Source organism: Cetorhinus maximus, chromosome 7 (genome assembly GCF_964194155.1).
Source record: "Cetorhinus maximus chromosome 7, sCetMax3.hap1.1, whole genome shotgun sequence".
NCBI lineage: Eukaryota > Metazoa > Chordata > Chondrichthyes > Lamniformes > Cetorhinidae > Cetorhinus > Cetorhinus maximus.
The window spans coordinates 146210876-146224100 of NC_135885.1; the positions used below are offsets into that span (position 1 = coordinate 146210876).

The window sequence follows — 13225 nt, forward strand, 5'->3', positions numbered from 1 at the left end:
GGGATGTGCTGCTGAGGCTTTATAAGGCTCTGGTCAGACCACATTTAGAATATTGTGAGCAATTTTGGGCCCCGTATCTCAGGAAGGATGTGCTGGCCCTGGAGAGGGTCCAGAGGAGGTTCACGAGAATGATCCCAGGAATGAAAGGCTTAACATATGAGGAATGTTTGAGGACTCTGGGTCTATTCTCGATGGAGTTTAGAAGGATGAGGGGGGGTCTGATTGAAACTTACAGAATACTGAAAGGCCTAGATAGAGTAGATGTGGAGAAGATGCTTCTATTAATAGGAGACATTAGGACCCGAGGACGCAGCCTCAGAGTAAAGGGAAGACCTTTTAGAACAGAGATGAGGAGAAACTTCTTTAGCCAGAGAGTGGTGAATCTATGGAATTGATTGCCACAGAAGGCTGTGGAGGCCAGGTCATTGAGTGTATTTAAGACCAAGATAGATAGGTTTTTGATTGGTAAGGGGATCAAAGGTTACGGGGAGAAGGCGGGAGAATGGGGTTGAGAAACTTATCAGCCATGATTGAATGGCGGAGCAGACTCGATGGGCCGAATGGCCTCATTTCTGCTCCTATGTCTAACGGTCTTATGGAGCCAGCATTGTAGACTATGACACGGGTTAACAGTATGCGACGTGCATTTTAAGGTGCATTTACACAGCAACCACAGCAGTTAGCATGAATACAGCTGGAATGCAGTCTCAGTGCTCCATCTGGAGGAGAATCTCACCCTGCACAGTCAGTTTGGGCCCTATGAGCCGATTCATGCTAAACAAGCTTTGAGTCACTGCTTCCCATTGATGTTAAAGTTCTAATGTAGTTGCAGCTCTAATGCATACATTGCAGAATGCTTCAAACTTACAACTTACCACTTGAAGCCAGCATTAATAAATGCTGCAAATTGATATATGTCCTTTCCACTCAATTAACTCACACCTTACGGGTGCAATGGGTTTCCTGTACATTTTTCAATTTTGCATCACAAGTTTGTGAAAAGCTTCAAATATGTTTTTAAAACAATTGTATTTTAAATCAATTTAGTACAACACCAGTGGAGTTGCTCACATTGAGTTAGAGGATATATTGTTTGTAATGACAGGAGTGTTTCTTTGTAATGTAGTTAATGTAGTTAAGTTGCACATTTTATATGTATGGATGAAATTAACAGCTGTTAAAATGATTCTAACAAATGATGCTAGGTGGCCACAGAGACAGTGAAATTTGAGTAAGCTTTAACACAGTTCAACAAAGCTCATTGTTACTGATTTCAATATATTGAGCACAAGAACGTGGAGAAGACTGGGACAAGAAAAAATAATTCATTAAGGGAGATTATGCAACCTAATACAAGGAGATATTAAAAAAACTCACAGGCTGGGTTGTGGTTAAGTACCAAATGAATTTAACAGATAAAGGGAAGGTGATGCACTTTAATGAATAGAATAATTTACCTCATTCATTTTCTTTGGTGCAGAAGGGCAAAGGGATACAGGTGAACAATTAAAAGCAACTTGGCAGGTGAGCAAAGCAATTCACAATGTTAACAAAGCTCTGGAATTTATTTCTAGGAGTACAGAATTCAAAAGTAGCGGTGAGATTAAACTTGGAGAGGACCTGCTTAGGCCTCACAGAGTACTGTGAATAATTCTTGTTTCCATACTATAGAAAGGACATAGAAGCACTAGAGACAGTGCAAAAAAGATTTCCAGGGATTGTACCAGAACTGAGAGATTGCAGCTATCAGGAAAGATTGAACAGGTTGGGGCATTTTCTTTAGAAAAGTCTTACAGGAGCCCTGAATGAGTTGGGCAAGGCAGATGTACAGAGAATCCTGTGTCCTGTGAGACAATCCAAAACCAGGGGCCATAAATACTGGATAGATGCTAATAAATCCAATAGAGATACAAGGAAAAACCTCTTTACTCAGAGTGGTTAGAATGTGGAACTCGCTACCACAGGAAGTGGTTGAGGTGAACAGCCTACACGCTTTCAAAAGGAAAAGCAATGAGTAAATGAAAGGAACGGGAAGAGAAAGATGAAATGTGGCAGATGGAAAGGGAGGACTCACATGTGACGTACAAGCAACAGCACAGGTTAGTTTAGCTGAACGGCCTTTTCTGTGCTAAATATGCTATGAAGCGTTTGTGATTTTATTGTGTGTGCCTGGTACACTGACATATGCTGTGTACAAAACTATCTGCCCATCAGACAGCGGAAGCTGTGGTAGTGATCTCACAGAGGTAGTCCTTAATTTATAAATGTCAAAACCACATTGCAGTCCCTTGGACTATCAGACCACAACTGGCAGCAGTGCCCAATTCTGATCACTAAGACACAAAGGAGATTTTTCCAGCCCCAGGGGTAGTGGATACAATGAGCAACAAAGTTCATGTCCAAAAGCGGAAACTTTGTTCTGAGGAAAGATTGGAAAATATTTGGTTATTCATCCTTTGAAATTAGTTTTGAGGAGATAACAAAGGTAAATGCAGGATTGTACAACTCCGGCATCATGCTCCTCCTAAATCCCATTCTGTGCTGATCAAGCTCTGAAATAGTGAGTTGCTTTTTAAGGTGTCTGGGTAATGCATCCCCTGGAAAATTCAAAAGCATGGATATAAAAAAAACCAAATCTTGCTGTCTATTTCCGCAAAACGCTTACTGATTTATTTTATCCCATGGGGTCAGTACAACACCTACACTTTTCCTCTGTAGTCTTCTGTTAGTTCTCCTTTCTGCAACTTATTCCATAACTCTCTCATCTTTACTCCCCTCATGTACTTTACACTCCCTCTTACTCTGTATTAAGCACACGGTGTCTGTCACTCTATCTCTTTGTGTGTTTTTCAGTTATGAATACAGCAATTGATTCCATAATTCCAGAAATTTCCAGATTCTCCTGAATCTACCCCCTGTGCTCCAACTGCATCAGACTTTCATGGTCTTCCTGTCCAGGGACTCCAGAAAGTTGCTCTTTGGTTCCCTGGAATTAGTGAGCATAGAACAACAGTCCAAACCGGACACAGCTTATGCAGCTTCATATGGGAACATTGTCAAGTTAGAGGCCCCAGCAGTCACAAGGTTTACAGGTCAGTGCCTAAACTGGACATTAGTACACAAGCCTATAAATTGGTATTAAAAGGTAGGCAAAGTAGGACAGGTTCCAACTAGCAGGGGGCATAATGCAAGGCTGAAGTCAGGGAGCTCTTAACTCAGGGAATAAACACAACTTCCTCACACAAAACACAAACACACAATTTCTTGCCTAACAATTCAAAAGTGATTCTTTGGTTGTGACAGGCTTTGTGACATCCTGAAAACACGAAAGGCTGATACATAACTGCAACCATTCCAATACATAGAATAAACTTCCAGCTGGGGCATTGAGGCAAAAATATAGATTTCAGAATCAGCAGGATTTTGTGAAGGAGAAACTATGGGCAGGGAGGGGAGAAGTGGGGAGAAATTGATGAGTTGAGGCAGGAGCTATCTACTAGTTCACTTCACCACTGGGTACACTTCCTGGACTACCGTGCAGTTTCAGTCTCCTGACCCAAGAATGGAGGTGCAACAAAGGTTCACTCAATTGATTCCTGAGGTGAGAGGGTTGTCCAATCAGGAGAGATTGAGTAGAATAGGCCCATACTCTCTGGAGTTTAGAAGAATGGGAGATAATTGCATTGAAACATTAAAGGTTCTGAGGGGGTTTGACAGGGTAGAAGGTGAGAGACTGTTTCCCTGGCTGGACTGTCTAGAACAAGGGGTCACAGGCTCAGGGTAAGGGGTCAGCCATTTAGGACTGAGATAAGTGGAAATTCCTTCACTCACAGGGTTGTGAAATTTTGTTATTCTTTACACCAGGGAGCTATAGGTGCTTAGTTGTTGAGTTTAATCAAGACTGAGATTGGTAGATTTTAAGCACTATGGGAATCAAGGGATATGGGGGCATAATGAATTTGAGGTGGAACATCAGCCATGACCTTACTGAATGGCAGAGAAGGGTCGATGGGCCATATAGACCACTCTAGCCCCTATTTCTTAGGTTCCTGACTGTCCTTTACTCATGCCCCTAACAGTAGAATGTTTGAATTTTAATCAAACGTCATCCATCAGCCAGAAATTTAACGTATTTACCTTGCATGGCCAAGATGAGCTTGGTCATATACAGTAGGCCCACAACTGTACCTGTCAAAAGAGACACAAAATAAGACACAAGAACAGCTTTATCAGAATATATCGACACTTTAATTATCCCTAACTTACAAAGCACAAAATAGCCCCAGCACCATCTTTACTATTTTAATTTTGTTCATCTAAATAGTGTTTTGTTAATATAGCAGGCTATCGGATATCTCATTTTATGTTGTGTGCAACACTCCTTTCCAGGACCCTCATCATCATTCCAACTCTGGAAAACTGCCTGACCTTGAGGCAAAACTGTTCAATAAGACAAATAAGCTAATCACTCAAAATAATTTGGAACAGAAATTAACTGACAAAGCAGACAGTTGCTTTATATTACACAAAGTGTAGAAATATCCAATATGAAAGTGACGCCATTTGCACAATCCATTCACGATGCTTCTACAAACAAAGCGACATCTCAACAAGTCGCAAATGTGTTAGTGCTCACTGCCCACTTCTTCACAACTTAACTTTTTGGCAAGAGTTTTCTGTGTGCTGGTTGCTGGCCCAGCAAGCTTGCAAACACTGTCTTGCAACATTTCCCCCAATCTAAAGCATTAAATTACTTCCATCTGACAAAATAAAGCAAGGCAAACAATTCTGATAAAAGCTAAATGAACTGTAATAAAGAAAAATGTAAATCAATGAAAAATAAATTAGGACCAATACCAATCATGGCTCATTGGGTAGCCTTCACAACAGAATCAGGAGGACATGGGTCCAGGACCCACACCAGAGACTCAAACCAATAAACGAGGCTAACACTCTCAGTGCTGAGGGAACGGTGAACTGTCGGAGGGGCAGCACTGAGGTGGAGCTGCACTGTCAGAGGGGCAGTCCTGACGGAGTGCTGTACTGTCAGGGGGACAGTCCTGAGGGAGTGCTGCACTGGGGCACAGCTGCACTGTCGGAGGGTAAGGCCTGAGCGAGTGCTGCATTATACAGGGTCACAACGGAGGGAGCACTGCACTGTCAGAGAGTCAGTATTGAGGGACTGCTAAACTGTCGGAGAGTCAGTACTGAGGAAGTGCTGCACTGTCGCAGGGGGAGTGCTGCACTGTCGCAGGGGGAGTGCTGCACTGTCGCAGGGGGAGTGCTGCACTGTCGCAGGGTGAGTGCTGCACTGTCGCAGGGTGAGTGCTGCACTGTCGCAGGGGGAGGGCTGCACTGTCGCAGGGGGAGGGCTGCACTGTCGCAGAGGGAGTGCTGCACTGTCGCAGGGTCAGTGCTGAGGGAGCGCTGCGCCGTCGCAGGGTCAGTGCTGAGGGAGCGCTGCGCCGTCGCAGGATCAGTGCTGAGGGAGCGCTGCGCTGTCGCAGGGTCAGTGGTGAGGGAGCGCTGCGCTGTCGCTGGGTCAGTGCTGAGGGAGCGCTGCAATGTCGCAGGGTCACTGCTGAAGGAGCGCCGCACTGTCGGAGGGTCAGTACTGAGGGAGTGCCGCGAAGTCAGAGGGTCAGTACTGAGGGAGTGCCGCGAAGTCAGAGGGTCAGTACTGAGGGAGTGCCGCGAAGTCAGAGGGTCAGTACTGAGGGAGTGCCGCGAAGTCAGAGGGTCAGTACTGAGGGAGTGCCGCAAAGTCAGAGGGTCAGTACTGAGGGAGTGCCGCAAAGTCAGAGGGTCAGTACTGAGGGAGTGCCGCACTGTCGGAGGGTCAGTACTGAGGGAGCGCCGCACTGTCGGAGGGTCAGTACTGAGGGAGTGCCGCACTGTCGGAGGGTCAGTACTGAGGGAGTGCCGCACTGTCGGAGGGTCAGTACTGAGGGAGTGCCGCACTGTCGGAGGGTCAGTACTGAGGGAGTGCCGCACTGTCAGAGGGTCGGTACTGAGAGAGTGCTGCACTGTCAGAGGGTCAGTACTGAGGGAGTGCTGCACTGTCAGAGGGTCAGTACTGAGAGAGTGCTGCACTGTCGGAGGGTCAGTACTGAGGGAGTGCTGCACTGTCAGAGAGTCAGTACTGAGGGAGTGCTGCACTGTCAGAGGGTCAGTACTGAGGGAGTGCTGCACTGTCAGAGGTTCAGTACTGAGGGAGTGCTGCACTGTCAGAGGGTCAGTACTGAGGGAGTGCTGCACTGTCAGAGGGTCAGTACTGAGGGAGTGCTGCACTGTCAGAGGGTCAGTACTGAGGGAGTGCTGCACTGTCAGAGGGTCAGTACTGAGGGTGTTGGCCTGGATTTTTTGTTTGGGTCTCTGGAGTGGGTTTATTGTGAACTCCCTACCACTTGATTGGGGGGGACGGGGCAGGGGGTTGCGGGTGTAGCTGCCCCACTGAGCCGTGACTGGGCCTGCCTTGAAGCCGCGGTCTCAGGTATATGTTGAGCAGTGCTGTACCAGGAGGCGGTAGCCGGCTCGGCGAGCACCAGCGGCTCTTTGCTCCGTGTCAGGCTGTTGTAGACTCGCAGGCCGGTGGGGTAGCCGCTTGGTTGCTGCCAGCTGCTGCTGCACCGTCGGGCCGGCCTTCGCTGCCAGGCCAGGAGCCAGACTCGAGACCAGGCCAGCAGCGCCCTCATACTGTTCGGGGAGAGCGGCTGCGCTGTTAATCGAGCGCGGCTTGGAGCGTGTGCAGTAGGCCCCGGACTGAAATGGCGGCGGTTGCCAGGAGGCGGAGCTTCTGGCTGGGGGTGGGGCCAGAGGCTGGGCGGTGGTGCCGTCTGGGCCCGCCCACTTGGCCCAATTGGCGCTGCCTGACCCCGCCCCAATCTAGTTGGTCACGGCCATCCCCGCCCCGGATCCGATTGGACCCGCCCCCAGCCGAGGCCCCGCCCACTTTTCCTGCTGCCATCCATCAAGGCTTTATGTGGCGAGAGGAAACATTGAACATGGCGAATATGAACTCTTCCATTCTGTTGAAGAATCATATTCCACTCGAAACGTTAACTTGGTTTTTCTCTCTCCGCAGATGCTGCTTGAACGGCTCTGTATTTGCAGCATTGTGTGCCTTTATTTCAGTTTTGCAGTATCCGCAGCAATCTGCTTTCCGCCCGAAGCACAGGGCCCAGCCTGGGTGCGGCCGCAGCCCGGCAGAGTCTCAGAGCCAGGGGGTGGGGGGGGGGGGAAGAGTCTCACCCGAGATGTCCGCGGCCTCTGAGGGAGAAAGAAAAGCCGAGCTCCCGCCTGGGAATCTCTTTTAACAGCCTAGCAACCGGCGCATCCATAGCAACCGTGTCGCCCCTCCTCCATTCGATCAACGCAACTCAAGGTTACCGCCAGCCCGGCTAGAGCTGACCTTTGACCCGGTTCGCCTTTTGCCCGCTCATTTCAAATCTGACAGGAGACTGGCGCGCTGCCTCCTGGGAGCTGTAGTCCTTCCGGTCGCGGTTGTCATGGCGCCGGCTGGACAGCGGAACTACAGCTTCCACAGGCCACTGCGGCGCCGCATGCGCAGTGCGAACAGCCTGGCTGTTGACAACCCGCCGGGTGGATGGGCGGGGCCTGTGGGTAGGTCCCGCCCTCCAATCCTACGCCGATTGGTCCGGACGTCTCCAGGCGCGAGGCCTGACTGGCCGCGCCCTCACGCCAATCACTGATAAAAGTTAAAGATGACCGGAGTTGGCAGAGAAAAAAAGAGCAAAGGGCAGCGGCGCGGCCGAATCCACTTTGGCAGTCGCTTTCCGTCAAGCGAGTGGCTGAAATGCCCGGGGGGGGGGGGGGGGTGGTGAAAATTAAATGGAATTAATGAGGGGAGAGGGCGGCCGCTGACGTCGCGGTGGTATGCTAATGAGGGCGCGCGCATGCGCGGTGCTGGCCGAGTCTTTCCCAAGTGTTTCAAACTGGGCTCCGGGTTTCCACGTTGGATCAAGTGCTCCAGGATTGGGATCGGACTGTGCTGAGAGACAGAGGGAGAGGGAGTGTGGGGGGGGGGAGGGGAGGGTGAGAGGAGGAGGGAGGTTATACCCCTTGCTGAACCCGGGGAGGGGGGGGGAGGTTTCCCATTCATCTTCCCCCGTCTCTGCGGCGTGTTGTTTTTTTATTTAATAATTGCTTTTCTTCACCAACTCCACCCCCCCCCCAAAAAAAATATCAACCGGGGGTTGGGTGAGTGAGGCCGGAGAGACCCGACCTCCCTCTCCAGCTCCTGACGGCTTTCAGCAGCTTCACAGAGACAGAGAGAAAGAAAGAAAGTCAGCCTGTCCCTGCCCCCCTCCCTCCCTCACCCTCCTCACTCACTCACTCCCTCCCCACCAACAAATAACAAATGTAGCTTGGAAGATGCTGAGTCCTGCGAACGGAGAGCAGATCCACGTTGTGAACTATGTGGAGGATTATCTGGATTCAATCGAGTCTTTGCCTTTTGATCTCCAGAGGAACGTCTCTCTGATGAGGGAAATCGATGCAAAATACCAAGGTAAAGGGGGGAAAAAATCCCGGGGCTGGCTCCTCACTGCAAAGCCCCGACCCGGACCCGGCTCCGCTCCGGCCCGGCCCGGCCCGGCCCGGCCATGGTTATTTTTTATAGTTAGACAGAGAGACACAGAGAGAGAGTGTGTGTGTGTGTGTGTGTGTGCGGGGAGAAGTGAACTGCAGCGTCAGGATTGGGGCGGAACAAAAGATCAGCTTGAAAACACAGCCATTTTGACAGAAAGAGGAATAAAGGTCCTGCAGGCAGAGTGGGGCGGCGGGGGAGGGGGGGGGGTGCGGGGAGAGAGCCCGAGCCCCAGCCCCAGCCCCATCTCAACCCCACAGCCCCCCGCATCAAAGCAGCGGAAGCCGGGCATTGGCACCGGCATAGGGGGCGGGGGGGGGATTCCGCCAGCTTCTCCTGTCGGCTGGGCTCTCAGCCCGGGCTGGGCTGGACTGGCAGCTTGTGCCCGGCCTGGGGGACACTCTCACCCCCTCCTCCCCCCCATTCCCCTGGAGCTTCTTTTAAAGGGGCAACTGGACAGAGCGAGGGGGGTGGGGACGGGCGGAGATCCCGCCTCACAGCCGGGGATGAGTGAGCGAGGCGGCTGTGCCCGGCTCAAGGAGCCGCTAAGCCCCGGGGTTTGTGTTATTGTTTGCGGTGTTGGGGGGAAAGGGTGGCGGGAAGTGCCGGTCGGGTGTAAAGGGCGGTTAGGCCGCCAGGCCCCTGCCTTGTTGCTTGACTGGAGGCTCCATCTCCCTCTGTCTGCGGCCCCTCCAGAGCCGCCATTTATACTCCCAGCGCCTCATTACCATAGCCCCACCCCTCTCCCTCATTGGCCAATCGCCGTTTCCTGATTCACGGGCGACGACCACTGATAGGTCGGGGATCCCGCCAATCACTGGAGGGGGGGGGGGGCGGGGATGTCGATTGCTGATTGGTCGAACTGTTCCCGAGCCCTGTGGGAGCCTCGGCCGCCGATTGGAGAACATGTCTGTCAGTCTGCAGGGGAAGGGGGCGGGGCCCTCTTCGCCTCGAGGCTCCACCTCCTCCGGGCACCTCCTCCATTTTGGCCCCAGTTGCGGGGTCGGTAGGAGGCGGAGGCGGCGGGTTGCGGGGTGGAGGGAGTCCTGCCCCCGCCCCCGGCTCCAGCCTACCCTCTCTCGGGCCGAGTGTACCCGGTGCCCAACACCAGCGCTTTCACTGCTGGGGTTTCCTCTGGGCTCCTTCCCATTGCCTCTGACACCCAGGGAGCTGTGCCCTCTGACCTCTGCCCTGTGCCCTCTGCAACCTTCACCCTCAACACTCAGAGGAAGCATCCAAACACTGGCCTGTGGGGCTCCCAGTAACTGCCCCATTCAGATTGTGGGTGCTGGATCTTTGCTAATAATCCACATGCCTTGCACTGGGAACCAGAACTTGATGATGACATGAGGTAGAAGATGGTTAAACATTTGGTTCAGATACAGGGCTACAAGTTCCCGCTTTGGTAAACGTTTTGCCCCAAGTTAGACAAAGTATTTACCAGCAAAGCCAATACTGAAGTTTGAGGTAATAGAAAAATACCGCGGATGCTGGAGGTGTGAAATAAAAACAGTGGTGGAAAACTCAGCTGGTCTGGCAGCATCTGTCAGAGGGTCAGTACTGAGGGAGTGCCGCACTGTCAGAGGGTCAGTACTGAGGGAGTGCTGCACTGTCAGAGGGTCAGTACTGAGGGAGCGCCGCACTGTTGGAGGGTCAGTACTGAGGGAGTGCTGCACTGTCAGAGGGTCAGTACTGAGGGAGCGCCGCACTGTCGGGAGGTCAGTACCGAGGAAGCGTGGCACTGTCAGAGGGTCAGTACCGAGGGAGTGCCGCACTGTCGGAGGGTCAGTACTGAGGGAGTGCCGCACTGTCAGAGGGTCAGTACTGAGGAAGTGCTGCACTGTCAGAGGGTCAGTACTGAGGGAGCGCCGCACTGTCAGAGGGTCAGTACTGAGGGAGCGCCGCACTGTCGGAGGGTCAGTACTGAGGGAGCGCCGCACTGTCAGAGGGTCAGTACTGAGGGAGTGTTGCACTGTTGGAGGGTCAGTACTGAGGGAGTGCTGCACTGTCAGAGGGTCAGTACTGAGGGAGCGCCGCACTGTCGGGAGGTCAGTACCGAGGAAGCGTGGCACTGTCAGAGGGTCAGTACTGAGGGAGTGCTGCACTGTCAGAGAGTCAGTACTGAGGGAGCGCCGCACTGTCAGAGGGTCAGTACTGAGGGAGCGCCGCACTGTCGGAGGGTCAGTACTGAGGGAGTGCCGCACTGTCGGGAGGTCAGTACCGAGGAAGCGTGGCACTGTCAGAGGGTCAGTACCGAGGGAGTGCCGCACTGTCGGAGGGTCAGTACTGAGGGAATGTCACACTGTCGGAGGGTCAGTACTGAGGGAGTGCCGCACTGTCGGAGGGTCAGTACTGAGGGAGTGCCGCACTGTCGGAGGGTCAGTACTGAGGGAGTGCCGTACTGTCCGAGGGTCAGTACTGAGGAAGTGCCGCACTGTCGGAGGGTCAGTACTGAGGGAACGCCGCACTGTCGGAGGGTCAGTACTGAGGGAGTGCTGCACTGTCGGAGAGTCAGTAATGAGGGAGTGCTGTACTGTCGGAGGAGCTGTCTTTTAGATGAGATGTAAAACCAAGGCCCTGCCTGTCCTCTCAGGTGGATATTATGGATCCCATGGCAGTACTTCAAAGAAGAACGGGATGAGTTGTCCCTGATGTCCTGGGGCTAATATTTATCCCTTAACCAACATCAGCGAAAGAGATGATCTAATCATTATCACATCACTGTGAGATCTTTTTGTGTGTAAATTGGCTGCTCTTTTTCATACATTGCAACAGTGACTACACTTCAAAACTAGTTCATTGCCCATAAAGTCTTTGCTATGCCCATAGGATATGAAAGGTGCTATATAAATGAAAGTCTTTCTTTGCTTCCTCTCTCTCCAGACATCCTGAAGGAGCTGGATGAATATTACGAGAAGCACAAGAGAGAGACAGATGTAGTTCAGCGCAGGCGGATCCTCCATTATATCCAGCGGGCTCTGATCAGGAGCCAGGAGCTAGGTGATGAGAAAATCCAGATTGTTAACCAGATGGTGGAGCTGGTGGAGAACCGGAGTCGGCAAGTGGACAGCCACGTCGAGCTCTTTGAAAACTGTGCAGAGAGCAACGATGCCAACAACAAGTCCTCACTGGACAGGTCCAGGAACGAGGGCACGGCTCCGGCAGAGAAACCCAGCGCCAAGAGGTCCAGGAGGCAGCGTAACAACGAGAACCGAGAGAACGCGTCCAGCAACCACGACCATGAGGAAGCCAGTGCCGGAATGCCGAAGGAAAAGAAAGCCAAGACGTCCAAGAAGAAGAAGAGATCCAAAGCCAAGGCGGAGAGGGAAGCATCTCCGGCGGACCTGCCTATTGACCCCAACGAGCCTACTTACTGCCTGTGCAACCAGGTCTCCTACGGTGAGATGATTGGCTGCGACAATGAGGAGTGCCCCATTGAGTGGTTCCACTTCTCCTGTGTGAGTTTGAACCACAAGCCCAAGGGCAAATGGTACTGTCCCAAATGCAGGGGGGAGAATGAAAAAACCATGGACAAAGCACTGGAAAAATCCAAAAAGGAAAGGGCCTACACCAGGTAGTTGCAGCACCAGCCTTTTCTGCTATCTGTACAGCAACACAAATTAATGTATATTTATTATGGAGAGTTGAAAGGATGGTGAGAGTGTATCTGAAGGAGCCATGCCTTCTGGAGACCAGTTATTTTTTATTTTTTTTGCAAAGTAGAGAGGGGGGGGCGGGGAATAAAGGAGCCCTGGTTTTTAAGTCTCGTGTCCAACGCATGGACTGTTTCTGTTTTGTAAAAATAACACACCCTTTCCTGGGAAAATTATAAAACTGTCAGTGTTCATTTTATTTTATTATCAGCATTTCATCCCCACCAGGACAAAAAAAAACAAATTGGAGGAAATGGTTTTATTAAAATATTTATCAGAAATAGCTCCTTTTGTTTTTAGTTTCTCAGATGTTGTATAAATGTACAGGTGCGAGCTTTTCATGTATAGTGTATGATTCATAAGCATAGGCCTTTAATCATATTGTAAGAAATAATTTTATTGTTACTTGTTCAACACAAAAACTGTACAGCTGTGATATATATATAAAACAAAAACTCGCGAATGGAATGCCTGGCACTGGTGCGTGTGATTTCTGCCTCGTCCAGCGACTGGTGGCGATGATGCCATCTCCATCTCCATCTCCTGCACTTCTCCCGCAGTAGTTTGGGAACCGGTGGACCCATACCTACAGCTTTTCCCCACGCAGATTGTGCTGCTGATTTCCACCACCACTACACGCACCCCCCACCCCCAGCGGATGCGGTGAGTCATTTAAATCTTCATTCAGTTCAGCAGGATTGTAATATCCGGCCAGGCGGGAGGGGCTGTAAAATCCTGGCCCTTGTGTTTATATCCAGTATCTATCTTCAAAATCTCACCTTGTTTCAGATTTTCATTTCACTTGTGAATAAATTCCCACATCCTCACTTACAATGGAAACTGCCTATGTAAACTAGTCACACTGTAATTACACCCTCCCACCAGTGGTGGTGATGTAATCATTCGGATATGCATTTTCCAGCTCCTCTGCTTGAATGCTGGCAAGACTCTCACTGACTCTACT

The 13225-nt window shown here is 51.1% G+C and overlaps 2 protein-coding genes across 5 annotated transcripts in view; one reads left to right on the forward strand and one right to left on the reverse strand.

Annotated features, from left to right (window-relative positions):
- cars2 (cysteinyl-tRNA synthetase 2, mitochondrial) overlaps positions 1–6788 on the reverse strand; it is a 60223-nt gene extending 53435 nt beyond the window's left edge. For 2 of the 4 annotated variants that reach the window (XM_078546083.1, XM_078546082.1), the window contains exons 1-2: positions 6517–6788; positions 4138–4188 (exon numbers count right to left, since the gene is read on the reverse strand). In XM_078546083.1, coding sequence (XP_078402209.1) covers positions 4138–4188; positions 6517–6695 — 230 coding nt within the window. In that variant the 5' untranslated portion in view covers positions 6696–6788. Of the gene's footprint in view, positions 1–3556; positions 3653–4137; positions 4189–6516 lie in introns of those variants that run through there. The other 2 variants (XM_078546084.1, XM_078546085.1) reach the window with 2 other exon arrangements.
- A 1434-nt stretch (positions 6789–8222) lies between these two features.
- ing1 (inhibitor of growth family, member 1) lies at positions 8223–12729 on the forward strand. The gene is made up of 2 exons (XM_078546086.1): positions 8223–8530; positions 11492–12729. The coding sequence occupies exons 1-2, from the start codon at positions 8395–8397 to the stop codon at positions 12184–12186; spliced, it is 831 nt and encodes a 276-aa protein (XP_078402212.1). The 5' UTR covers positions 8223–8394; the 3' UTR covers positions 12187–12729.
- The last annotated feature ends 496 nt before the right edge of the window (positions 12730–13225 follow it).